The 24,619-nt window shown below is 50.7% G+C and overlaps 1 protein-coding gene and 1 long non-coding RNA gene across 6 annotated transcripts in view; one reads left to right on the forward strand and one right to left on the reverse strand.

Moving 5' to 3' along the window:
- The first annotated feature begins 429 nt into the window (after positions 1 to 429).
- The window catches only part of MAP3K14 (mitogen-activated protein kinase kinase kinase 14), a 43,147-nt gene continuing 18,957 nt past the window's right edge, over positions 430 to 24,619 (forward strand). The window contains exons 1-3 of one of the 3 annotated variants that reach the window (XM_040640466.1): positions 430 to 544; positions 22,251 to 22,526; positions 23,648 to 23,717. In XM_040640466.1, the coding sequence (XP_040496400.1) occupies positions 22,271 to 22,526; positions 23,648 to 23,717 (326 nt within the window). In that variant the 5' untranslated portion in view covers positions 430 to 544; positions 22,251 to 22,270. Of the gene's footprint in view, positions 545 to 22,250; positions 22,527 to 22,595; positions 23,389 to 23,647; positions 23,718 to 24,619 lie in introns of those variants that run through there. The other 2 variants (XM_040640468.1, XM_040640469.1) reach the window with 2 other exon arrangements.
- On the reverse strand, positions 551 to 9,861 carry LOC103665604. 3 transcript variants are annotated; one of them, XR_005837360.1, is made up of 4 exons: positions 8,662 to 9,861; positions 7,293 to 8,399; positions 6,775 to 7,031; positions 551 to 2,758 (listed from the first exon to the last, which is right to left on the reverse strand). It is a non-coding gene; the product is annotated as an uncharacterized LOC103665604 (long non-coding RNA). The 3 variants fall into 3 exon arrangements; XR_005837359.1 differs by lacking the exon at positions 551 to 2,758 and having other exon boundaries at positions 4,796 to 7,031; positions 8,662 to 9,720; XR_005837361.1 differs by lacking the exon at positions 551 to 2,758 and having other exon boundaries at positions 4,796 to 7,031; positions 7,605 to 8,399; positions 8,662 to 9,705.

Consider the following 24,619-nt stretch of genomic DNA (forward strand, 5'->3'; position numbering starts at 1 on the left):
AAGGTAACCTGAGTCCAAGGCTGGGGGGAGCCCACGCATGCGCACACTCGCCCTTCCTTCCCGTAACCTCCAGAAGCACGCAACCCGTAAAAAGACTGCCAAAAGCCCAATGCGCATGTGTAGTTATACCAACACCCCGGCCGCCTCCGCCTTTTGTCAATCTGTCCGCCTAGCAATCTCTGCTCTATAAACACTGTCCGGAAATAGTGCCCATTTCTGGAAACGAGGCCTTCCTAGCCAATCTTTGCTAGGGGCTGTACGACGGGACTAGCCGGGACGCGCCGGCTCATTGGTTAGAGTGGAGGAGTGGGCGGGGCCAAGGGTCGAGGTGCGGCCAGAGCAAGGAGGCGCGAAGCGAGGCAAATCTGCAGCCGCCGGGGGAGGCGTGGCCCCGGGGGCGGCCGGGAAGGCGGTGAGGGGGCGGGGCTCGAGGCCGGGGCGGGGCGACCGTAGTCCCGGAGCCCAGCGGTCGGCGGCCGGCGGCGGGAGAGCGCGGGCGAGGGGAGCGCGACACTCGCTGGTTGGGGAGATCGGCGCTCAGCCGGTAGGTGACTGGGCGGGACTCCGGGGTCCGGAGCGGGGCGCTGCGGGAGCCGCGGGGATGAGTGGCCCCTCAGGCCGGAGTCGGCCTGCGGCCTGGCCGGCCGCCCGGAATGGTGGGGGTCGGCGGCGCGGCGGGTCAGATCCGCTCGCGCGGGGGCCCTCGGCGGCGGGCCGCGAGCGCTCGCTTCCCACCACGCTGCCAGGGCCACGGTCGCACGCCGTGCTTGCCTCGCACCCCCGCAGGCCGCACACGCGCCCAGAGCGCGCGGAGGGGCGCTCTGCTTCCCCTTCCCCAACACTCCCTTCCGCCGCTCTCAGCTGCCCCGCCGCTAAGCCCGCTCCTCCTGCTCCTCTCCCGGGGTGCCCCCAGGTTGGGAGCTCGCCTCGGCTCGGGACGGAAGGTGGCCAATGCACAGGCACTCCGGGTCTGTGCGCTTTCCCACCTGCCCTGGCAGTGAAACCCTCGGCCTTCCCTTGGGAAGTTCTCTGGTCACACCCCGAGGCGGGGAGAAGGAGCGGAGCCTGCCCTTGGCAGCCAGCGGGGCAGTGCTGGCCACTCTCCGCATCCTCTTTCTTACCCTGACCCTTTTGTAATCCTTCTGTCCGCTTCACTCAGGACTTTATCCTTGGGCTCCGATATAATATTCCCATCTTGGAAGCCCACGGGGCACCAGGCAGAAAGAGGCCTCTTGCACAGTGCAGAGTCCCACCTGCCCAGAAGCCTCCTTGGTGCTGGGTAACTTCAGAAAAAGCGCTTCCCTCCTAATTAGAGTTTTAAATATTGCCTTCGGTCTTAAAAGGTGCACGGGGGAAGCAGTGTGGGGAGAAGAGGATGAATGGGGAAAATGTACAGAAATCAGTGGTGTAAATGGCAGAATTATTTTTGTTGACTGGAGATAGTGAACACCGGTGACTTGATTAAGGAATCTAAAAGCAAGTGAAATTAAATGATGAGAAGTGGGGCCCAGTACAAAACAGCAGTCTGAAGTTCATTCCAGGAAAAATGTTGAAAACCCCTTGACTAGAAACATGGTCTGTCTGAAGATTAGAGGGAGATAGTATCTTAACATTAGTGATTTTTTTTTTTTTACTCTATATCTTCATACCTGTAACCTCCTTTTTCCTCCAGATATCTGGGTGAAGACATAGGCAGTATTGTCCTATTTTATAGGTGAGGTACCTGAGACAGGTGGGGGGGTTACTGTTCATCTTGCCTGACACCTCATAGCTAGCACTCAGGGTGAGGAGCCCGGGCCACTGGAATCTTAAGCAGGTTCCTCCCCCTGGACCAGGACCACGCGATGGAACTTCGCTGCAAGAAGAAGGGAGAAGTTTGGTGTGGTATTTTTGCTCTCACCATGAGAGGACAGGTGCTTGTCATGCTTACGATGTATTTGGATTTACTCTTGGTGTTTTTCAAGTGATGTCAAAGTCAGTTCCTTGGGTGCAGTGATGCCAGACCTCTGACACCTTTAAGACATCCTCATTTAATTCGAAGGGTGTGGTGAATTTCTCAGAAGGTCTCAAAATAAAAGTTATCGTCTGCGACTTTAATTTTAGAAATACGTACCCAGGTGTGTGTTCCAACACTTTTGTAAAATCAGACAGCAATAAGCTGCCAAGCTTCAGGTCACCTTCTGCCTGTTTTCAGATTATAGAGATTATAAGGAGCAGTTCTGAAGGGGGTTTTTTGCTCCTGGTATTGTCTGTTAGGGTTTGTGGGAGCGGCACCACAGACAGAGACCCTGCCAAATGAGCCTTCATCTATTAAACAAAAATGTCTGGTTGGCCGTTTCGCCTCAACAGATGGAGGTTTGGTTCCTCATTTTGGTTCTCCTGTTGAACACTGACTCCTTTGTCATCTGCCTGGAGTGTTTGTATATCATTTAATGTTGAGAAGCAGGCTTGCCCTGATTGGTTGTCCAACTCCAGGCCACTGTTGTGATCTTTTTTTTGGTTCATGGTAACAGTTCCTCCTGGCCAAGGTCTGGTGAGAGATGTGTAGAGATGGGAAGGGCAAAGCTTCAGCCAGGCTTGTTTTCTTCGTTGTTGGCACCCTCTTAAGAGCGTTCTATCACTTTGGCCGGTGAAGTCACTTTGAATTTCCTATTTTTTTTCCTGTCTCAGTGGACAGCACATGAGCTTTTCTAACAGGTCTGCCTGCCTTGATGAAGAGCTGACAGATTCACGTTGGTTGGCCGGACAGATGCTCTTTCTGGGAGGAGAGTTAAGAAATTGTAGAACCAAAGTCAGTCCTGAATTAAAAGTATAAGTCAGCTTGATACTCACATAGGCAGCATGTTTGTACCAATGGCTTCCATCATCTCAAAGCTGGGTTTTTTTTTTTCCTGGCAAAAGGTTAAAATGCAACTAAAATTCTGCTTTCGTGATTAATAAGTCACTACCGCAGTTGTGTCTGATGCTTCCTGTTTGCCCCATTTTAGTATTTCAGTTAAACTGGAAACATCTGAGCATTATGGGCACTTTTGATGGCACCGGGGTGAAATTGGCGGGAAGGGAGACAATTCCCTGTCAGAGGATTTGGGGAACTGGAAGGATAAGCCAGGCCCTCTGGGCTCTGCCCACGAAGCCGGAGGAAGGGAAAGGAGTGGGGGCCGAGCATCCTCAAGGGGTGGGGTGAGCGTTTGAAGTGACGCACGTGTGAAGGCTTTGCATGGACCTGGTGATGCTGACTGAAATGTTGAAAGCAGTAGATTAGAAATAGAAGGCTAAACTTAGGGCAGATGGGGTAGTAGAACATTTCAGTTGAGCCGAGTGAGATGGAAGTACGTTGGGTGTGGCGCCTTTGGTTCTCGGCTTGTCTTATTTACCTGAGGGACACTACAGAGAAAAGTCATTTTTCCTGAGTGATCTGTGCGCCCTTCTTTGTATTCTAGTTTCAAAGATCCTCTTCCTGGCTTGCTGTTTTACGTCCTTTAACCCCTTATCCTCCTGAGAGAAATCCCTTAAAATTATATGGCATCAAGAGTAATGGTACTCTGTAGGCATTTTGGGGGGGTATTTTCTTAGAACACTAGTGTCAAGAAAGGCAGGGCCAAAGGGCAGAAGAGGGGATAAATTGGGTTTTTTTCTTCACCCAAAACATGCCAATTTTGAATGTAACTAAACCAGGGTGGCTGCTTTATTTATCTATTTATGCTAACGAGTATTAATATTAGTAATTATTGCTAACAGTTATTAACGGGGGCTGGTTATTCATAATTACTTATTAATAAAAGGCTGAAAGATGAAGAGCACAGCCTCTGGCCCAGTCTGCTTATCTTCGTTTTACAGATGCAGCAATTAAGGCAGAGCGGTCAAGTGATTGGGCTGGAGCAATGGAGCAATAGAGCAAGTCTGCGGTGTCTCCAGTGTCAAATGTGGGGGTTTAGGCTGTCAAGTCAGACAGACCTGGGTCAGGTCCAGGTCTGCTGCTGTCGGCCTGTGTGACTCAGGCAAATCACTTCACTTCCCTCGGCATCGGGTGCCTCATCTGTAAATGGGATCAGAAATGCTTCCTGGGGTTGTTTTGAGTAGAAAATAAGAGAATATATGTAAAGTGCTGGGCTCAGTGCCTGGCATATAAAAAGCCACAGAACATGACTCCCGTAAATGACGGTGGTGGTGGTGGTCGTGGTAGTAATAGCAGCGGTCCTCGTTGCCTTGTTTCTGTACGATGATGTCAGGAAGGGTCAGACTGCCTGACAGGGCAGAGTCATTTTCTCAGTAGGACCTCTGGGCGATGTTTCTTCTGCTAGGGGTTCGCTGTCACATTCTCCCTGTCTTATACTAAATACTGCCCTCACCACCTTCCAAAGGAGCTAACAGAGGCCCAAGCTGTGCCCGATCAGAGCTGGTGATCCTAAACCCAGGTCACCCTTGGCCTTCCAAGGGTGACTCTGAGCCAGAAGCTGGGCTGGCCCTTCCTAGGACTCCCTTCTGCCCACCCCACTCCCCGCCCCCATGTGGTGAAGCGGGTCCCAGCTTTAGCTCTGGAGATGAAAAATAGGAAAATACTGTATAGAATATAAGTCAGCAAGGACTTGTTCTTTGTTGAGGGACTCAGAGGAAGATTTTGGAAGATTTGGTTCCGTGGGGTAAGGTTCTCCCCACTGCGTGACACCCCCAGCTCACCATCCTTTCCCCCTTACAAATATGTCTTTGTCAACTTATTACTCTTCCCATATCTGGGGGCCTAGTCAGAGACTTACAGATCTTCCTTTAAATCACCCAAGGAAAAAAAGTTTCACACTACATTTTAAATTCCTTTTTCCTTCTCTTAATACAAAACAAAAATATAGGCTCCCACCACCAGGCTGACGTTCCCTTTAAATAACATTTTGTTTTCTCTTGGGGAAGCTGTCTTCATGGCCAGAGAGTCATTTCTAAAGTGAACCTAGTTTTTAGAAAAAATAGATCACCGGATGTCAAGCCTCTTGTGGAGCTCGGTTCAGATGAAAATGAAACCAGCAGGCCTGGAGTGGCAGCTCCACACTTGACTTCAGGCTGGAGGTGAGACGCAGAGTGTCTGGACCCAGCTCACTCACTGATCGGCCTCACAGAATGCATTTGATAGGTGCCTTAGTCATTTTCCACGCAGCTTTGCTTAGGTGAGCAGAGCACTTTCTCTAGAAGGTGAGTCACCCGTGCAGGGGTGTAGGTGACAGGCGACTTATTCCCCAGCACAACTGCAGAGGAAGTCTTGAGCAGATCTTGTCAAGAAGCCCTCTGCCACAGGGCGCCTGGCTGGCTCAGTCGGAAGAGCAGGTGACTCTGGATCTGGGGGTCGTGAGTTTGAGCCCCATGGTGGGGTTAGAGATTACTAAATAAATAAATAAACTTAAAAAAAAAAATAGAAGCCCTCTGCCAAAGATCACTTTCATTTCAGGCGAAGGGCTTTGGAGGCAGGGCTAAGGAAACAAATGCGAGGCTCCCAAGGCTTGCCAACCAACAGAGAGATGGATCCCCTGGCTGGGGGGGGTGGGGGGTGTCATGTGAACAAGGCACAGAGCCCAGATCAGCAGTGTCACTGCACTCCTGAGTCCAACCACCTTGAGGGTGGAAAATGGCCCGCTTCCAGTGACAGTCAGCAAAGAAGCAGGAGGGGAGCTTTGGCTCCGGGGAGCTGGGAAACCCCTTGGCAAAGAGCAGAGAGAGCAAACCGTGCTTTGGTGTGAAAGACCTTTTGGGGAACCCTTTTCTACCTGCCTTTCTTTTTGCCACCTGAGTTGGAAGGCTGTGAAGAGTTCTGATGATTGGAAAGGCTAGATTAAATCCAGGATTTCAGGAAACTGTCATTTTACTGTCATTCCAAGCCCGCCACCACTTCAGTTTTCTACACATCCAGGACTGGTGTTTGGACTCAGAAAGAAGCAGCAGAAGAAAGTCCTGAGCCATCCCTGCCCCCCAGTTTCTGGTTGCTATGGCTTCTGCTTACCCTCTTCCCACTAAGGCCATGACCAGGCGTCCACCAAGACAAAGAGTCTGCTCATAACTGTCGGTTCTAGACCCGTGTAGTTATTGTTGAGCTTGACAGCTAATGGCCAGGGACATCTGTAGGCAATGTCCAGGGTCACCCACAATGTGGGCTTGATTTTATTGAAGCCTCAGGGGAAGAACAAGCATTGCCTTGCAAGTGGTCACAGAGCCCCCCTCGGCCCCAGAGGAATACCCCATCAATCTGAGCTAGCCAGCCATCATTTCAGGCAAGCGTGGCTAAGTGACCTTTAGGCCTTAACCACTCTGCCAAGAAAGAGCTATTAGAATTACAGCCTGGAGATGATCCTCACCATTCACATTCTCCCCTGTTTTACAGAAGAGAAAATGGTGGCCCAGGGAAGACGAGTGAGTTGCCCAAGGCCACACAGCTGCTTAATGGCAGAATCTGAACTGAAGTCCGGGCTCTTTTTACTGTGCTGGTTTGCCACTGAACAAGGGAACTACTCCTGGAGGAGGAATTGGATCTGTTAACTAGTTCCTTCTTTGTTCCCCCACCTTGACCCCATCCCTGTCAGTCTTTCTGCAAAGCGGTGCCAGACCTGGGAAGGGTGGAGTCAGAGCAGCTGCTCTGGGCCTAAGAAAAAGTAAACAGAAAGCTAATCACTTGACACTCTCTTATACCATGAGTTTGTGTCACCAAAAGGAGGTCAAAGTTGATAAGAAAATATAATTCTGGGCACGGTTACCCGGAAGTCTCAAAGGTTGCGTGCACCTTTAGGGCATCCTACCTACCTCCCCAAGCAGTGTCTTGCCCAGAGTGGGCGTTCAGATACTATTCATGATTGACCGTGAGGGTACAAACCCACTGGGCACCAAGAAACTCCTCTGCATCTTTCCACTGTGAAGACGAGACATGTTGCCCATGGCATGCAGGTGCCCAGAAAAACCAGAGTAGTCAGGGGTCATTCCAACAGGATTCATCCAGCAACTCGCAGTGAAGAAGCTCTTCCTTGTGGGCAAAGCATGATGTCGTATCTGGACGGTGGCCCCTAGAAGTGCAAAGAGCTGTTGTAGCTGAGATTCACCACCCACCTTCTGCTCTCAATTAACATTTCCTTTTACTGGGGCCAGAATTAGTCAATACTGGTCAATACTAGGGATGACTGGGAGGTTTAGGAGGAAAGAGGGCCTTAGCCAACCTCAAGTGAGGATGCTATTACCAATTAAGATTAGAAATGGACTGCTTTGGCCCAAGAAGTTAGTTGGATGAAGCAGTCTCCTTGAGCCCATGCTCAGTAGTCCCAGCTTACCGTTGGGACTGTACTGCTGGCACATGCTGTACTTCGAGAGGCAGGAATAGCTTTACAGAGATAAATGTAAAAGGTGGAGATTTGTGTGCCACCTCCCGTCGAGCATATATGTGGACATTGGAGCCCTGATGGATATTGTCCAGCACAGAAGGGTCATCTTCTCAAAGAATTGGAAATAATTGGGTGTCAAGGTCAGCATTTAGGAAAGGGGACCAGGGCGGCTCAGTAGCCAGCTTGCATGACACCTTCTTGCTCGGGTGCAGTCAGAATACAGCCACCCCTGGTCACCACGCTCTGCCCGCTCCTGCTCACCAGGTGAATGGACAGTCTGGACACTCAGATGCCAGACCAGCCAGACTCTGAGAGCCAGGACACTAGTATATTCTTCAGGAGTGTATCAGTCATCCTTTCAGTGAGCCTTTGCCAAGAATGTGGCATATGGCAGGCTCTAGCAGGTGCTAGAATACGAAAACGAGGATAACAGAGATGCTACCCTCAAGGAGCTTGCTGTGGCAGGGGGGAGGACAGATACTGCAGGTGCTAAATCGTGAACCACGACTGTGGGGGCTGGAGAGGAGCCAGGAAGGTATCGTGGCCCAGTGGTCCTCCTTGTCCAACTTGACCCAGCGCTGTCACACACAAGAGTTCCTCAGAGGGGAGGAGCTCCCCCTCCCATGCTGCAGGTACCTGGGTGGGATCTGTCAGCTTGGAAAAGGAGCTTGAGAACAATCCGGAAACTTCAGCAGTCTGGGAGGAAAGGATCGCATTTACAGAGGTGAAGGCACTGTCAGGAGAAATGTGTGCTCACACATAGTTCATTCAGAGCAGAAAACAGGTAGCCAGCTATAAAAGATAGGGCTGACTTAGCCTAACCTTCCAGGCTGGAGTAGAGAAGGCGGTGACACGATGACAAATCCCATGTGCTTGGCACCACTCTGACACAGGTTTGTAGGCAAATGACTCAAAGCCTGACCCATGTTGGTGCTTCTTCGTAACTAAGTTCAGCATTCCAGAAAAGCCTCTCCAGGGTTATAGTGGTGATAGCCTCGTGAGAGCAAGGACCTTGTCTGTCTTGGTCACCATGGCATCTTCTGGCCAGCACAGCACCTGGAGCGTGGGAACCGCTGGCTAAGGATTTGTGGTCCAGCGAAAGCATAAGACTAGCATCCACATTCCTCCTTCTGGGCCCTGCTGGCCTGAAAGAGGCTGAAAGAGCCACAGCCTATTCATGGTTTCCCCTCCTTGACCAAGGAATACTCTGAGAGCCTCTGAATATTCCCTGTTATACCACAGGCCCCAAGCCTTTCTTCCCTTCCCGAAGGAGGGCAAGAGTGTGACCCTGTATTATAAAGGGACGTGTCAAAGTCACCTTTGCTGCTCACGTCCTCAAGTTGTCATTCAGGTCAGTCTGTCAAAGGGTGTGTAGGGCTGCATCTGAAATGAGGCCATGATCAGGGTTCCGCTGCCAAAAAGCAGAGCTGGACCGTGTGCTCCCTTCCATTTACCCCCGTGCGCTGGAAGTCTTCTGTGGAAAGCCGAGTTGTTTGGGTTTCTTGTTTATTCTGAAGTTCCTCAAACTAGTTCCTCAATTTCAAAACCAGTCACCAGTAACTACAATGAACTTGAAGCCTCCTCCCTTCCAGGGAGGCTGAACCTGCCTCTCTCCATCTGCTCTGAGCACAGGTAGACCCTGCTTGAAGCCAGTCCCACCTGGGAAAACAGAGTTACAAACCGAGAGAGGAGGGCAGGGGCTGTGTTTCAGTGGGATTAGCCATAGCCCAGGGAACTGCTCCTTGCTCAGAATCCAGTTCAGGAGGTTAAATAAGGAGAACTGTTTTTCACAACCAAATGTTGCTTGTAATGATGACCTCAAGGCTTGACAAGATCCAGAAGTGCATTTTGACTCATCAAACGAAAACTGATCGTGTTTGGCATGATTTTAGCGTCCGGGGCAGTCGGTGGCACTCTAATCTTTGGAAATTAATCATCACCAAATGGTATACACTGTAGCCCCGCTTAATCAAGATGTTTAATGACACAAAGTACCCCACCAAACACACTTGAATTTTTTTTTGACATAACACACATTAAAAATTCCCTGCTGGTTATTGTATAAAATGAGGCATGCATATGTTGTTTGGGGTTTTTTCTTTCCTCACTACTACTACCCCCCGCCATTCTCCTGCGTACCAATTCCATAACTGTGTGGATCAGTGATGTCCCAGTGGTGTCTTCTGTATGCTATTGGCTCTCCTCATGCAAAGGATTCAAAAGTTGAATTGAAAATGCCATTATAACACTTTTCTTTTAAAGCTTATGCAATACCTTTATCAGGGGCCTGGAGACAAAGTACCGACCATATTTGTGATGATAACTAGCTGATGCTTGGGGTTTTGCTATTAAACAAACAACAACAACAACAACAACAAAAAACCCACAGTAAAATAACCTGGAGCCAGGCCTTCTAAAATGCATGGCACATTTGAACTTTGTCATAGAATTGGTCCTTGCGATGGGCCCAAGTGTGCGTGACCTGATACCCACGCTGGGCATGGGTAGGCTAAAGGAACATGGGCCTGCCACGTGTCCAGCTTGGAGTCTTTGCTTCCCATTGCCATTTTTAAAGTTGCTTTTCTCCAGAACATGGGCTGGCTATGTTTATGCTCCCTAATTGAGATGCTTCCTCCTGGGTCAGTCCCTGAGTTTCTCACTAACAAACCTTTGGCTTGTGGCAGCTTCTGCATTTGGGTCTCAATTTTTAAAACTTTAGATCCCGTGAAAATAGAGTATTATGGTTAAGAATATGTACTTTGACAAAAGAACCCTGTGCACAAATCCAGCTTCTGCCGATTCCTTGCAGAGTAGCGAGTCAGACTAATTATTTGAGCTCCTGAGCCTCAGTTTCTTCCTCTGTGTAAAAGGAACAATATTAGTGCCCCGCTCACAGAGTTCCTGGGAGGGTCCAAGAAACAATGCATGCATTGCCTAATATGTAGCAAGCAATAATAGCTGGCATTATTTTTATTATTATTGACACTGACATGTAATTAACATGTATATACACAGCAGCAGATTGTTGAAAACTTGAGCTGTCAAGGAATTCTGGGTCCTGGTTTATCATGTGCCAGCAGTTCGTTCCTCAGTCCATTCGGAGCTGGGCACTGCCAGCAGAGGGAGAGGCTGGACAGCACGTGCAGAACGCACTTCAAAGAACATTCCCCTCATAGGCTGGCCTTGCCTTGCTGACTGCTTCTACCCTTCTGGTCTTGGGATTCTCCCCTTCTTCTTTGACAGCAGCTGTTCCAGACTTTCCTCCTGACACTAGGGCTGCTGGCTAGAGGCTCTGCGAGGTGGATTTCAGCTCCGCAAAGACTTTCAAACAACTGGTACTTCCAGTCCCAGAAAGGACGGCTCATCTTGTATGAGCTGCCTTCTCATTGGAGGTTTTGCTAACATTTACAGAGCACCCACTGTGTTCCAGGCACTGTATTGGGCATTTAAAGATGGCTCCTTGCATTTAGTTGTCCTGTAAAATCCTGTTGTTTCCGTTCAAGCATCCCTGTTTTACACATGAGACATCTGAGTCTCAGAGGAGGTGATCTGCAGCTGGTCACCCACCGGAGTATCAGAGACTGCAGTTCCATGTCAGACCTTTGGACTCCAGGGCCATCCTGTTATGTAGCTGGGTGGCCATCCTCCGGATAATTAAGTGATATGTTGGAATAAATGACCTCCAAAGTCCCTTTTGATCCCGAGATCATTTTGTGATCCCTTTATTTATGCAGCTGACCCTTCTCCCCAACTAGATTATAAGCACCTTGAAGGCAAGGATAGCATCTTTCTAGCAAATAACTGGTACACTGTTTGGCACATTGAAGTGGGACAATGTCCATAATCTGTTGTGGGTTTTTTGTTGTTTTTTAGGGTTTTTTTATTTTGTTCCCTCCTCCCTTCCTTCCTTCTTTTTTTCTCTAAGCACTTTGTATGGTTGAAATTTTTACAGCGGACAAGTATTACTTTTGTGGTTGAAAACAAAATGCAGATAGAAAAAAGAAACAGGGTCAGATATTATGCAAAGGAAGTAGGAGAGATTTGCCAGAACAGCTTGCCTCCTTCAGGTTGCCCAGATTCAGACCAACCCTCGGGTCCCACCCGTGACGTAAGCGGGGAAGGAGGGGCCGGCGGCTTTGTCTCAGGGCCAGTTCCGCTGTATGTCCCACTCTCTGTGGAGCCGCTTGTGCCCACAAGCATTTCTTACATCCAGCACCAGCACCCAGGCCGTGGCCTCGGTGACTACAAAGAAAAGCAAGGACGCCGTGGCCTTCAGAGTTGAGGACGACTGACAGGGCCATCTTTGAGCACCTTCCTACTTCTTGAGTCATAACTGAGAAAACCCACAGCCCCCAGTGGGAAACAAGAAAGAGACAGAAATGAAAACCAAAACCAGGAGGGACGGGCTTGCCCATCTCCAGCCTTCCGTTTCAGTAGCGCTGCCGCCGGAACTCGCTGACCAGCCACAGAGACGCTGGTGAGGCTCGCAGGGTGGGTTAGGGGGTATTTATTATCACGTATTTGTTAAGCCCCACTCACAATATGAACCAGATGCCTCTTCAATTCCCATACCATGAGACCTTTTTTTAGTGATAGCTTGTTTTCATTGTAAAAGTAACAGGTAACTGGGCTCCCCTTAGAGGGATGAGGCAAGGATGAGAAGGCCTTACACTTCTCACTGTATATCCCTTCTGTATTTTTTTTAAACACTTGGAAACATTATCTGTTTAAAAATGTAAACTGAAGAAAGTAATACATGCTCTCTGAAAAAAAATGGAAAAATTTGAAAAGTATAAAAAAATATTAAAACACCAAGAGTGAGCCATTGCTGCTTGTCTGTGCTAGGTGTCTGCATTTTTATTTTTTTTTTAAGATTTTTTAAAAGATTTTATTTATTTGAGAGGGGGAGAGAGAGGCAGACTCCCCGCTGAGTGAGGAGCCCAATGTGGGGCTCGATCCTAGAACCCTGACCTCATGACCTGAGCTGAAGGCAGAGGCTGAACCAACTGGGCCACCCTGGCGCCCCTTTTAAAATATTTCATTTATTTATTTATTTTAGATAGAGAGCGTGCACACAGGGTGGGGGCGGGCAGAGGAGGAGGGAGGAGGACAAGCAGACTCGAGCTGAGTGCTGAGCCTGACATGGGCTCAGTCCCACCCCCCTGAGATCACAACCCCAGCCAAAACCATGAGTCAGAAGCTCAACTGACTGAGCCACCCAGGTCCCCCTGGGTACATTTCTATAAAGGTCTGTGTAGTATACAGACACAGGCTAGGTGGGATCATACTTTAGATAGAATTCTGAATCTAGCTCTGTTAATATTGTGTCCCATCAGTGTTTTTCCACATAGTTAAAAATTATTTGTAAACATTATTAATGGCTGTACCATGGTTTATTTAATGATTATCCTCCCCTGTATTAGACATTTTTGTTCCAGCTTTTACTATTGTGAAAAGACAGCATCTCTAATGATGCGTCTTTTTCCATAATTCTGTTTGCTCCATTACCTAGACACAGTTCTGAGTTGTGCACACAAGAAATGGCAATCTCCTCTTGGTATAATGCTTTCTTGTTTCCAGAGTTCTTTCCTCTGTGTGATTTCATTTGAGGAGTAAGGGGGGTGTGGTGTGATTAAGGGCCAGGGTGAGGGTGAGGAGAGTGAGGAGAGCCAGTGTCACAGGCAGTCAGAAGTCAAGGCTTCAGGGGCGCCTGGGTGGCTCAGTCAGTTAAGCAGCTGACTCTTGGTCTCAGCTCAAGTCATGATCTCACAGTCGTGAGATCGAGGCCCGTGTCGGCTCTGCGCTGAGTGCAGAGTCCGCTTTAAATCCTCTCTCCTGCTCCCTCTCCCTCCAGCTCATGTGCTTTCTAGCTCTCAAATATATAAATAAATTAAATCCTTAAAAAAAAGAAAGAAAGAAAGAAAAGAAAAGGAGGCATCAGTGCAGTGAAGCCATTGGGAGGGACTTCTGGAGGCCTAAGTCCGAGCTTGGCGGTAAAGGACAAGAGGACGTGCAGGGTGGCCTGCACAAGACAGGGCACCCACAGGGACCTGCAGATCTGAGCAGCGAGCGAGTCAGGCATGGAGATGTCAGACTGGCCACAGCCAAACCCTGTGTTTTTAGGGAAATAGTGGTCAGACGGATTATGGACCGCAGAGCTGATACTGGGCCCATAAGTAGTGCATAGCCAACAGAAGTCTTTGAACTTGAGGTTATCTTAAGGACATGATGTTTTAAGATTAGCTTGGGATGGGAGGGGGTCAGGGAGAAGCTGGAAGTGGGTGAGGCCTGTGCCAGTAGAACAGACAGGAGGTGATTGCCTTGAACGTTTGAAGGGGCCCGCAGACAGCAGTGTCTGTGCGTGTGGGGCCAGCCAGCACGGACGGCCGTGCGGTGGCAGCTGGAGGACAGTCAGAGATTTCGTTCCACACATTTCACTTACCTAGCAGTTTGGCCTGTGGCGTTGGCGAGACTCAATTTTTGTGGGCATGACGGGTCTTTATTTTAAAATTGATCTGCAAGATTTTAATGATCGATGTGCGTTCGCATTTCCTATCCTTCTGAATGCGAAATGCTGAGGCAGGAATGCTCTCGTGNGAAGCAGGCCTCGAGGTGGCATGCCAGGCAGGTTTGGAGATTCCTCCGCCTCCGTTCGCTCGGACTGCTCCTTCCTCCTTCCTCAAATGTGTCTCTAGGTCCCAGTGCTCACTCAGCCTCTCTGCCTGGGGGAGAAAATGAAGCAAGGCTCCCAGAGGCCTGTAGCTTGGGGTATTGTCAGCCTGGGCTGGGGAGGGGGGTGTGAGTTCTGCCCCAAGGGCCCAGTTTACATGTCACTACCCATGTCCGCCATCTGCCCCTACCCTGTAGGTTCCTCCCTCTGGAACTCGACCCCTGAATTCTACCCCTCTTGCTAAGAATTAAAACCCTGCGTGACCTAAGCTTTGCTCACCAGCAGCTTGGGGCTATTTGTGCCTCTTCCTGGACTCGCCTCTGTGCCTCGGCTTTGCCATTCCCTCCACCTGGCATACCTTCTCCTTCTCAGGCAGTCTTTGCTCCCCCTTGACACTTAGCCCGAGGGCTTTAGGAAGCCTTTCCTGACACCCACCAGGCTGAGCACCTGTCCCTCCAGGTGTTCCCGTTGCGTCTGCTGGGTGTGTCTGTCTGTTGCCGTGTGACCGTGCTGTATTGTGATTTTCTGACTACTGGTCTCCCTCCCGTGGTAGACTATGAGCTCTTCCAGGGACTGGGGCTTCTTCCTCAGTGTACGCCCAACACAGCACAGAGCCCACCCCCCAGCAGACCCAACCCGTGCTCAGGGAATGCTGTGTTATGAAACCCTGCGGTTCTATTGGACGGGACACTCCAAAGCAGAGCCCTCACTCATCCATGAAGCCTCAACTTGCCACCAGCCTTTGGATTTTGAGGCTCTTTATTGGGTGCATATAATTTATATCCTTTCATCTTAAATATTTTGTCTGATAGGAATATTACGTGTCTTTGCTTAAGTATTGGTCTGGCATATCTCTTTTCATCCTTTATTTTCAGTCTTTTTTTTTTTTTTTAAAGATTTTATTTATTTATTTGACAGAGAGAGAGACAGCCAGCGAGAGAGGGAACACAAGCAGGGGGAGTGGGAGAGGAAGAAGCAGGCTCATAGCGGAGGAGCCTGATGTGGGGCTCGATCCCATAACGCCGGGATCACGCCCTGAGCCAAAGGCAGACGCTTAACGACTGCACCACCCAGACGCCCCTATTTTCAGTCTTTCTATATAATTTTATTTTGTCTCTTTTAGTAAGCATCTATCTGGATCTTTTAAAATCCTATCTGACTGTCTAGCTTTTCATAGGTGGGCTTAATTGATTCGTGATGAATGCTGCATTAATACTTCGACTTACCTCTGTCAGCTTCACTTCTGTTTTCGTTTTATACTTAGTGTCCTTTTCTTTGCTACTTTTTTCCTTCTTTCCTTGCCTTTTGTTAGAGTGACCAAGTTTTCTGGGTTGTTTTGGGGGGGGGGGTTGGGCCTTCTGGATTAGAAACTCTGAATTGTATTTCTATTCTCTTTTTTTTAACATTTTATGTATTTTATTTGAGAGGGAAAGAGAGAGTGAGCGCACGAGCGAGCAGGGGGAGGGGCAGAGGGAGAGAATCTCAAGCAGACTCCGCACCAAGCGCAGAGACCCCGATGTGGGGCTTGATACCACGACCCCAAGATCATGACCTGGGCTGAAACCAAGAGTCAGACACTCAACCAGCCAAGCCACCCAGGCGCCCCTGCATTATTATCCTTATATTTAGTTACTCTTAAATTTTAACATTCATATTTAATTATGATTTTTTCTAATGAAGTGTAAATAGTTTTATATGTAAATTTCACCAAAAGGCAAGGCTTTTGTCACTCTTTACCCATTGAACAACCCTCCCACCTTTCTTCCTTGCTTATTTCTAGAACTTAATGTTTTATGGCGGCTTAAACTTTTTTTTTTTTTACATTCAATGGTTAATTAAATTAACCCACCTATCCCATGGATTAATTTAATTTCCATTGTTTTTTGCATCCCGCTTCTTCTCTGGCTTACTGTTCTGCTTCCCATAGCACATCATCCCCCAGTGACTCTCCCAGTGAAGGTAGTGCCATCTTTCCTGGAATTTGTGTTTCTGTGTGTGTGCTTGTATGTGGGGGTTTGTTGTTGTTTTAAGACAATGGAATGACCTGTTAAAACTAATCAAGTTAAACATTCTAACGTCCCAGGAACAGGTGGTGGTGTAACCCACCTAGAAGTCTGACCGGTTTATTGCTGATTCAGCTTTTACCGGAGACCCTTCATCTTTAGTTCTTGGCCTACGCAGGCCAAGCAGTCGGTACGAACAGCGGCAGCTCCTGTGGGCAAAATAGGAGCAGTGATAGCCTCATGGGTAGTAATACCGCTCAGGTCCTTGATGTTCTAGATGCCTCTGCCAACAAGCTCTTATTCTAGAATGGAGCTGGGACTCCTTAGGTCCCCGGGGAGAGGGCCAGGAAGCTTTAGCTCGAATCCCATGGTAGACGATGCTCTGGTTGTGTACATTGGGCCTCATTTGTTTCTGCAGGCCTCTTAGCTCCTAGAGCCTTAATTTCTTCATCTGTAAAATGGGAATAATATCACCCACCTCGCGAGGTTTCTGTGAGGTTCATCAAAGTGTATAAAGCACCTTGCGCATGCCCAACGCACAGAAGACGTTGAATGAACGATCCCGGTTAGTACAGGCCCTGCACTTAGGGGACACTCACTGAACATTGTGCAGTGAATGCAGGAGCTTCGTTGAGGGGATAGGTTATAAAGGATAGATATTAATAAAGGAAGAAGGCATTTTCTACCAGAGGAACAGGATGAGCAAAGGAAAGGAATCGGAGGCTTACCCGTTGCTGCTGTGCTCGGGCAAGGGAGAGGAGCCAACTGGTCAGAACAGAGGCCAGGGGTGGGGGAGTTTGGGGAGAGCAGGCAGGGCAGAGAGAGGAGCCAGGACTGAGCGTGTATGAGGATCTCTAGAACTGCCGGGCCAGATGGCTGTTTTTGCCAGGCCAGCTCACTCTGCCTGGCACTTGACCTTGGTTCCCCTTCCTGCACAGCCCCTCATTCTTGATAGGCAGAAGCCAGCCCAGTGTGGCCCAGTGGCCAGGCAAGCTGCGGGCTTAAAAGAGGAAGCATCAGAATAAGATTGGTTTTCAACTAATATCTTATTAAGGAAGTTGAGTCATTCTACTTCTGCTATTTGTCCCCTCTGGGCATTCAGAGGAGGACAAGTTTTTACTTCCAGATGAAATAGTCATGAGAGGGATTTGCCCTGGTCTGCCCTGATCCCTCAGTGGACATTTCCAAGATGACCCTGTAAAACGAAGATTTTTTATTTGCCTTTTATATACAGAGACCGAAGGCTCAGTGTGTTGAATGCCTTAGCTACAGCTGAACCCCTTGACTCTGGCGCCAACACCGAGAAGTCCCCTTGTCTCGGTGATGGCGTTTATGAGGCAGGTGAAGGGCAAGAGAATGAACTTTCATTCAACATCTTCTGTGGGCCGGGCAAACCGACTGGCATTTCATGTAATCGGCCTCATCCGGTCCTCAGAACAAGCCAGAAGCAGCCGAGGGAAGAATCTCAGTGGCCTGCTCGAGGTCGAGCATTCGGGCTTGGAGACAGCCGCGTGGGTCCAGCCCCACCCCTGCAACTTGTAACTGTGCGGCTGGTCTGGCAGGCCCCTGACCTTCTCCGAGCCTCAGTCTTCACATCTGAAAATGAGGTCAATAATGGTAGGTGCTTAGTGAATATCGACAGTGATCATTCTGAATTGGTCACCCTGCCCTCAGATGATCCTGACAAATCGGTTACATTTGGGGAACTAGAAGGAACCTCAGAAGATTTCCTAGGCCACTGGTTTTCAAGCTCTCTTCCTTAGAAGAGAGGACCTAGGTTTCCACAGAAATCCTTGGCGGATGAAGGGAAGCTGAGCACGTGAGGCTCCTGCCCACCTTCTCCAGCAGAGCAGCTGTGTCTCATGGGAGTTACATATCATTTGCTTGCTTCTAGCTCTCTTATATATTGGGCGTTGAGCTATGATTTCATTTGACAAAAATGGTCCCACTGCTTTTTTTTAAAAAGTTGCCAAGGCTAGAACCCATATCTTCTGGTTCCTAGTCTGGTGTTTTTACTGCACTTACTAAAAAAGGGAACTGAAATATGAAGGTTATCATCATTGAAGATCAAAATAAAACATATTTTTGTACCTTCCGGTTAATCGGCAATTCATTTAGCCTAAATTCCAGTCCTGTCGCAGAATCCTAGGAACAGAAATTTTGCCGTCAGAGAAAACATTGCTATCATAGCCTTAAACAAGAACTGTCTGATTGAACTTCCTGCAGTGATAGAAATGTTCTCTATCTGTGCTTTCCAGTATGGTAACTAGTGTAACTGAGGAACTGATTTTTAAATTTTACTTAATTTTAATTGATGTAAACAGCCACACATGGCTAGTGGCTGCCATATTGGACAACGCAGCCTTACAGTATAGACCAGGGGTCAAATGGTAGTCCGGCCCCTTGTCATCAGAATCACCCAGAGAACTTGTCAAAAATACAGATTCTGGGCCTAGTGCCCAGGAACTGATTCTGTAGGTCTAGGGCAAGTGCATTTTAGAACTCATCTGGTTATTCTAACTTGCAGTCAGGTAGGAAACTGCTACATTATTGAGCTCTTTTTTGGCATGGAAGAGCAGTGCCAGAATCAGGCATTTAACCCTGGCCTTGATCTTCTAAAGAGATTACGGCAATCTTCTGGGGAATGTCAGACCCTTGGAAAATATAATGGAAGCTGTGGACCTCTTCCCTGTAAAAATATAAACTGTATAAAGTTTCTGCAGCTCACAGACCATCCTGAAGCTGTCCTTGAACCCATGTTAAGAACTCCCCAACTTGGGGGCACCTGGGTGGCTCAGTCGGTTAAGCGTCTGACTCTTGATCTCAGCTCAGATCTTGATCTCAGGGTTGTGGATTCAAGCCCCACATTGGGCACCACGCTGGGCATGGAGTCTACTTAAAAAAAAAGAAAAAGAAAAAGAAAAGAATTCCCCAACTTGGACAGAAGAGCTTTACTAGCTGGTGAGGGAGCCAAGTTTGTGTCAGGACCCAGGAGCCTTGCCCACAGCAGGCATGTCATACAGATATGCCCAAGGGTCTCTCTGGCATTGTCCCAATCATTCGTACTCCCAGACTTCTCCTAGGGGTCATCGAGGCCCCATAGAAGACAGACGAGCAGTGTACATGCACCAGGCCCTAAAAGAATACTGAATCAATAACACGCCTTTCCTTTCCCCTTTGGCTTCGTGGCCTTGTAGGTGAGCTGAGTGGGTTTGGCTATTACCAGTGCCCACATCTTCAGCTCTGACAGCAGAGGAGCAGGACGCATTTGAGGCCGGAGTGGAGCTGGGAATAGCATCCAGACTGAGTAATGGGTCAGGATTTTGACTTGCCCTCAAAGGCAGAGACGCAACTGGCTCAGTCTTCACTCCCCACAAGCTACAGGAGAAAAAAGGGGCAAAGCTGCAGAGCAGTGGTCTGGGGCAACAAGCCAGAGGCAAAGCCCAGGGCTAAAACGGCTACCTGGCCAGCAGTCCCGGGCTTAATGCAGAACCTATTTTTTGTAGGTCAGAATCCTGGTAGAAGTGGGGAAGGAGGGAGAGAGCAAACGTGTGAATGTGTAGGAGAGCTGCTGTCAGGCCAGAGTATCCTGAGAATAGCTTCTTGAACTTGGAGGCTATCAGTGAGGGTCTGAGTCATGGTCATGTGGCACAGGAGAAGCTGTGCAGCTCCCAGACTGTGATTTTGTGCCCCTGGGAGGTGAGGGTCAGCCTGTTTTCCCGTGCCCTTCACAGGTTCAGCTGCCAGCTGCTGGGTTAGCTTCTCAACGGCCTGCTTGTTCCCCCTCTGCCTGCCAGGCTGTTGGATGAGTCATCAGGGAACTGCAGAGGGGACCCGTAGCCCGGCTGTCTCAGACTCCGCTTCTCTGGGACTGGGGAGCCCGGCCTGCTCGTGGTGGGGGGATCAGGGCCCCTGGCCAGTGGCCCAGGTCACTGCCAAGGCAACAGAATGGCTCCTGGGGGTGAGGGGCAGCCCCCCAGCCTCTCTGGAGGGCTTTAGCTCAGGATGAGCCCTGTCCGACAGAGACAGGCCGTGTGAATCAAAGCACAGCTAGAGCTCAGACAGCTGGGTGCCCTTGCAGCCACCACTGACAGCTTGGCCTCCTTTCTCTCACTCCTCAGATGGGACTTTCTCTTCATCCCTGGTGCTCGGGATCAGCCTGTCTCTGAAGGTCATCCTCTGATACCCCCATCAGCCAACATCGATCATCTCATCCCTGCCCCCCTGTGCTATATGCTGAGGGCACCACCCCTGCCCGCAGGAGCCTTCTGACCAAACAGGGCCACGAACTTCTCCTTGTGTTTGCCTGGAGCCCAGGAGACTCGGGGAGGGGACGGCACAGCCTGGAGCTAGGGGTTCTAGGTCCTGGGCCTGCGGTGCTGCACAAGGCTGGGTGACCTTGGGCAAGTCTCCACCTAATTAGCATCAGTTTCTTGCAGTGACAAAGAGATTAAAGCACTAGCGAGGCCCCTTTCGGTGCGTCTTTAATAGTGTTAGGTTCCCAGGGCTTGGGGTTTGTTTTCAAGACCCCTTTTCCCCTGGCAAAGAGGCTGAGACGGGGCGCCTGGGTGGTGCAGTTGGTTACGCAGCCAAGTCTTGATTTCAGCTCAGGTCCTGATCTCAGGGTCCTGAGATCGAGCCCCGTGTCTGATTCAGCGCTCAGCGGGGAGTCTGCTCGAGGATTCTCTCTCCCTCTGCCCAGTCGTTAAAAAAAAAAAAATAAGAGGCTGAGACAGGTGGGCGCTTGGAAGTCAGAACAGCCCTTAGTCTTCTCCGGGTCATCAGGTAACAACGAAGCCGCCCGCGCGCCTCCCCAGCGGCCGGCATTCAGGGCCGAGCCTGGGCGTCTGTGCTGAAAGCTGGAGCTGCTCTGAGTTCCGAGTCGGCGGACCCTTGAAGGCAGAGATGGAAGGACCAGATTCGTAGTGACAGACAAGCCCATCTCAGCCTCACCTACCCCCCCCCCACTCCCTGAGTTGAGCTGGTTCCGTGCTTCGTGGCTGTTACAGTGACGCAGACTCAGTAGAAAGAGGGCTTCAGCCTGGAGATGCCCAGCCCTTCGCCGTCCCAGGTCAGCTTCTAGCCTCGCAGGGCAGAGGGCCAGCGGCCTACCGCCCGCCTTTCCACACCAAGAGCCAATGGAGCTGTGTTTAGGATGAGTGAGCTGCCGGCCGGCCGGGAGGCTCCATCTGTTAGCGGCAGCTTTACAGCAGCTGGCAGAGAGCGCTCATTAGAAACCTGTCTGAATGTGGTGCCTTCTCAGGCTCGGTGGCAAGCAAGTCCCGACCCAGAGGGACCTGTGCTTTGGGAACTCACAGTCCTAGTCTTTCAGAAGGTTCCCACACGGTAGTGATCCCAGATCGGCGCAGATCTCTTTCATGGCAGTGCCAGTCTGCGTGCTGTTGGCACAAGATTGTCTCAACACCGGGCTCACTCTCCCCTGGGGCTCCCAGGGAACACACAGGGCTGCTGGAGCCCAGAAAGACGCGAAGCCCCGTGCTTTGTCTTCAGAGTTGCCTGAAAGAAAACTGATACCTAGGAGAGGTTTTCAGCAAATGAGTATGGACATTACCAAAGGAAGCATGTCAGTTCCTTCTGGAAGGCCACAGACAGATGCATCCTGGGAAAGGAGCCAAATGGTTGTGCTGGCATTTGCATGCTGATTTGTAGACTTTGTAAAATGTCATATATGTGTGTGGAAGGTACATATGTCCACACATAAATCTACACACACACACACACGTATCTACCTCCTGCTAGGGAACAAAAACTTGGTTTTTCCCATTTGGAGAAAAGCCACTGTGGCCGGTGTAGACATGTCCTCTAAGAAGGCAGGGTTTGTGCGGGGTCAGCGAGGTGACTGGTGGTTTTGGAGTATGGAATCCACCACCATGTTCCAGGGGAGCAAAATTTGGCATAAAAAGACAACAGAAAGAGATTTGGCCATTATTTATAAAAGCAAGAAAGAACAAACGCAGATGTCCGAGCCGAGGCCATCCCGGAGGAAGTGGGCTGGACTCTGCCTCACTGGGCAGAGTGGAGGAGTCGCTTATGGCGGTGTGCTAGTAGGAGCCAGGGTGGGGGCTCTTGGAACAAGAGCCTCATGGAACAAGAAAGGTCGACTCCTTTGCCCCTTGGAGTGTTTGGAAGATAAATATATGAAGCAGAAAGAGGCCAAAGCCTCTCCCCTGCTTTTCTCCTCTAACCCAGCCTGTTCTGCATCTGGTCCCTCAGGGTGCGCGTGAGCCTGGGAGATGGCAGTGATGGAAATGGCCTGCCCGGGCGCTCCTGGTTCGGCAGCCGGGCAGCAGAAGGAGCTCGCCAAAGCCAAGGAGAAGACACAGGCAATGGGGAAGAAGCAAGGCCCCGTCAACAAGCTCGAGGCTGTGGAGAAGAGCCCCGTGTTCTGCGGGAAGTGGGACATCCTGAACGACGTGATCACCAAAGGCACCGCCAAGGAAGGCTCCGAGGGAGGACTGGCCGCCATCTCCATCATTGCCCAGGCCGAATGTGAGGGCCCGGGCCGGGGCTGGTGACAGAGGGCCGGCGGGCGGGCCTGCAGAGTGGCAGGGCACGGGGGAGGGAGGTCAGCGTGTCTGCTCTCGGAGATTTTCACAAGACACAACTGGGGGGGTGAGCCAACAATGATTCAAAGTGGGAGCTATCCCCATGCCGGGGACTGGAACACAGAAGGGAGGAGTGCTGTGTGGACACCTTTGTCCATCATGACCAGAGCGGGGAGGAAGCCGGGAGGCTTCACAGGTCCTGGGGCTCTTGGCAGGATCGTCAAGCAGGCCGTTAGCCTTGTGCTGTGACCTTGAGCGTCTCTGGAGAGGCCCCAGACAGGAAAGGCCAGGTCTCCTGGAAAGCCCCTTTGGGGCCTCTAGGCCCTTCACCACCTTCCACATTGAGGTGGCCCCACCCCAGAGAATGAACACCTGCTCTTCGGCCTGCTGGGCCAGTCGAGGGGACATAGGCCAGTACAGGGTGGGGCTCGTCCGGTCCTCTCTGCTTCTACTCACGATACTTCTAAATGGCTCGGCACGGTGGCTGCCACCAGAGCCTGAGAAACTCCCGGGTGCCTGGCTGAGGCCAGAAGTGCTCCTCTCTCCCCCCTGCCCTCCAAGGAGGTTTCTTGGGGTACAGCCTGGGGAGACTGGTGGCATTTTCCCACATATACACATCCTTCCCCTGTCTTCCACTCCCTTCTGACTGGTTTTTGAGGAGAGATGAGAGAATGCAGGTTAAAGCAGCGGGTGACGCGATGGCCCTAACGCGCAGACACGTGCATAGAGGAGCGCGGCGGCCGATGCTCACTGAGCCGTTACTATGTGCCTGTGTTCTGTAGACACAGCCCGGTTAGTGACGTGAGGTGGGCGCCCTTCTGCCCCCTGTGATCGGCATTGCCCTCTGTTCTTGTTCAGAAGGGTGGGGCGAGAGTCCGTGAGAGGGGCTGGCATTGGCAGGGGGTGGGCTGGCATTGGCAGGGGGTGGGCCGGCGGGCAGGAGGTCTGGGAAGCCGGGGAGCGGCGGCCCGAGAAGGTGTCTGTAAGATTCTCTCCTCGGTGCCCCGTTCCTGCTCTCCCTTTCCTCCTTTCTGCTTGTCCATCCTCTTTTCCTTTACCCACAAGGTGAGAACAGCCAAGAGTTCAGCCCCACCTTTTCGGAGCGGATCTTCATCGCTGGGTCCAAACAGTACAGGTAAGGAGGCCAGCTCGCGTGGGACCCAGGGAACTGAAACCGCGTCCTCCCTCCCCCGGCTGCTCGCCCAGGCCGCTCCCAAGTGACCCCTGGCTCCCTCCTCTAGCACCTGTGGTTCAGCTCTTGGAACCCGCCCAGGTGTTCCTGGCTGAACTGCTCTGTCAGCCAAAGAAGCTTTTCAAAAGCTTTTCACAGCGTGTGGATGACTGCCTCTGGGTCCCCTCAGCTTGACATTTTATTTTTATTCTCCTCAGAGTCCTTGCTGCTCCCCCTTGTTTCCCATCAGTAGTAGGGAGGGTGCTGGGAACAGGAGTCACTTTGCCACTGGTGCGTGACCGTGAGTGCAGGCGCCGAGGGGCCGCTCCGACTGTGGGAGAAACCTGCTGGTGTCTTTCCTCCTGCGAGACACACCCAAGGAGGGATGAGGGTTTGGAAACAGGAGGGGACCGACAGACAGATTTGCAGCCGGGTGGCCCCATGGAAAGGAAGCTGGAGTGAGGCTCAGTCTGTTCCCAGGCTTCCCATCCCCAAAGACGATTTTTTGGCCAACTGTACATTGAACCCAGAGACAGGTCCCTCCTCGACCAAGAGGCACACTTTCCTACCACTGGGATTTGGAAAGTGCTCGTGATGAAAAAGGTTGTGGGCAGGGCTGGCGCCCTCGAACCAGAAATGCTCGATGTTTGATCAAATGCCTTATACTGCCCCCGATGCCTTTTGGCCCAGCGTAGGGGGTTTCTGAGGGGCCCATTTCTTTCAGCTGCCTGAGAGAAGCCCATAGGCCCTTAGCAGCCCCCTAGGACTGCTGTGAATCTGCCTCCTTTGTGGGGGGCAGAGGGTGAGGCCACCGGGGGGCAGCTGAGGCTGTGGTCCGCCCCACAGCTGTTTGGCAGCGGCTTTTT

Source organism: Ursus maritimus, unplaced genomic scaffold, assembly GCF_017311325.1.
Source record: "Ursus maritimus isolate PB19 unplaced genomic scaffold, ASM1731132v1 scaffold_24, whole genome shotgun sequence".
NCBI classification, from domain to species: domain Eukaryota; kingdom Metazoa; phylum Chordata; class Mammalia; order Carnivora; family Ursidae; genus Ursus; species Ursus maritimus.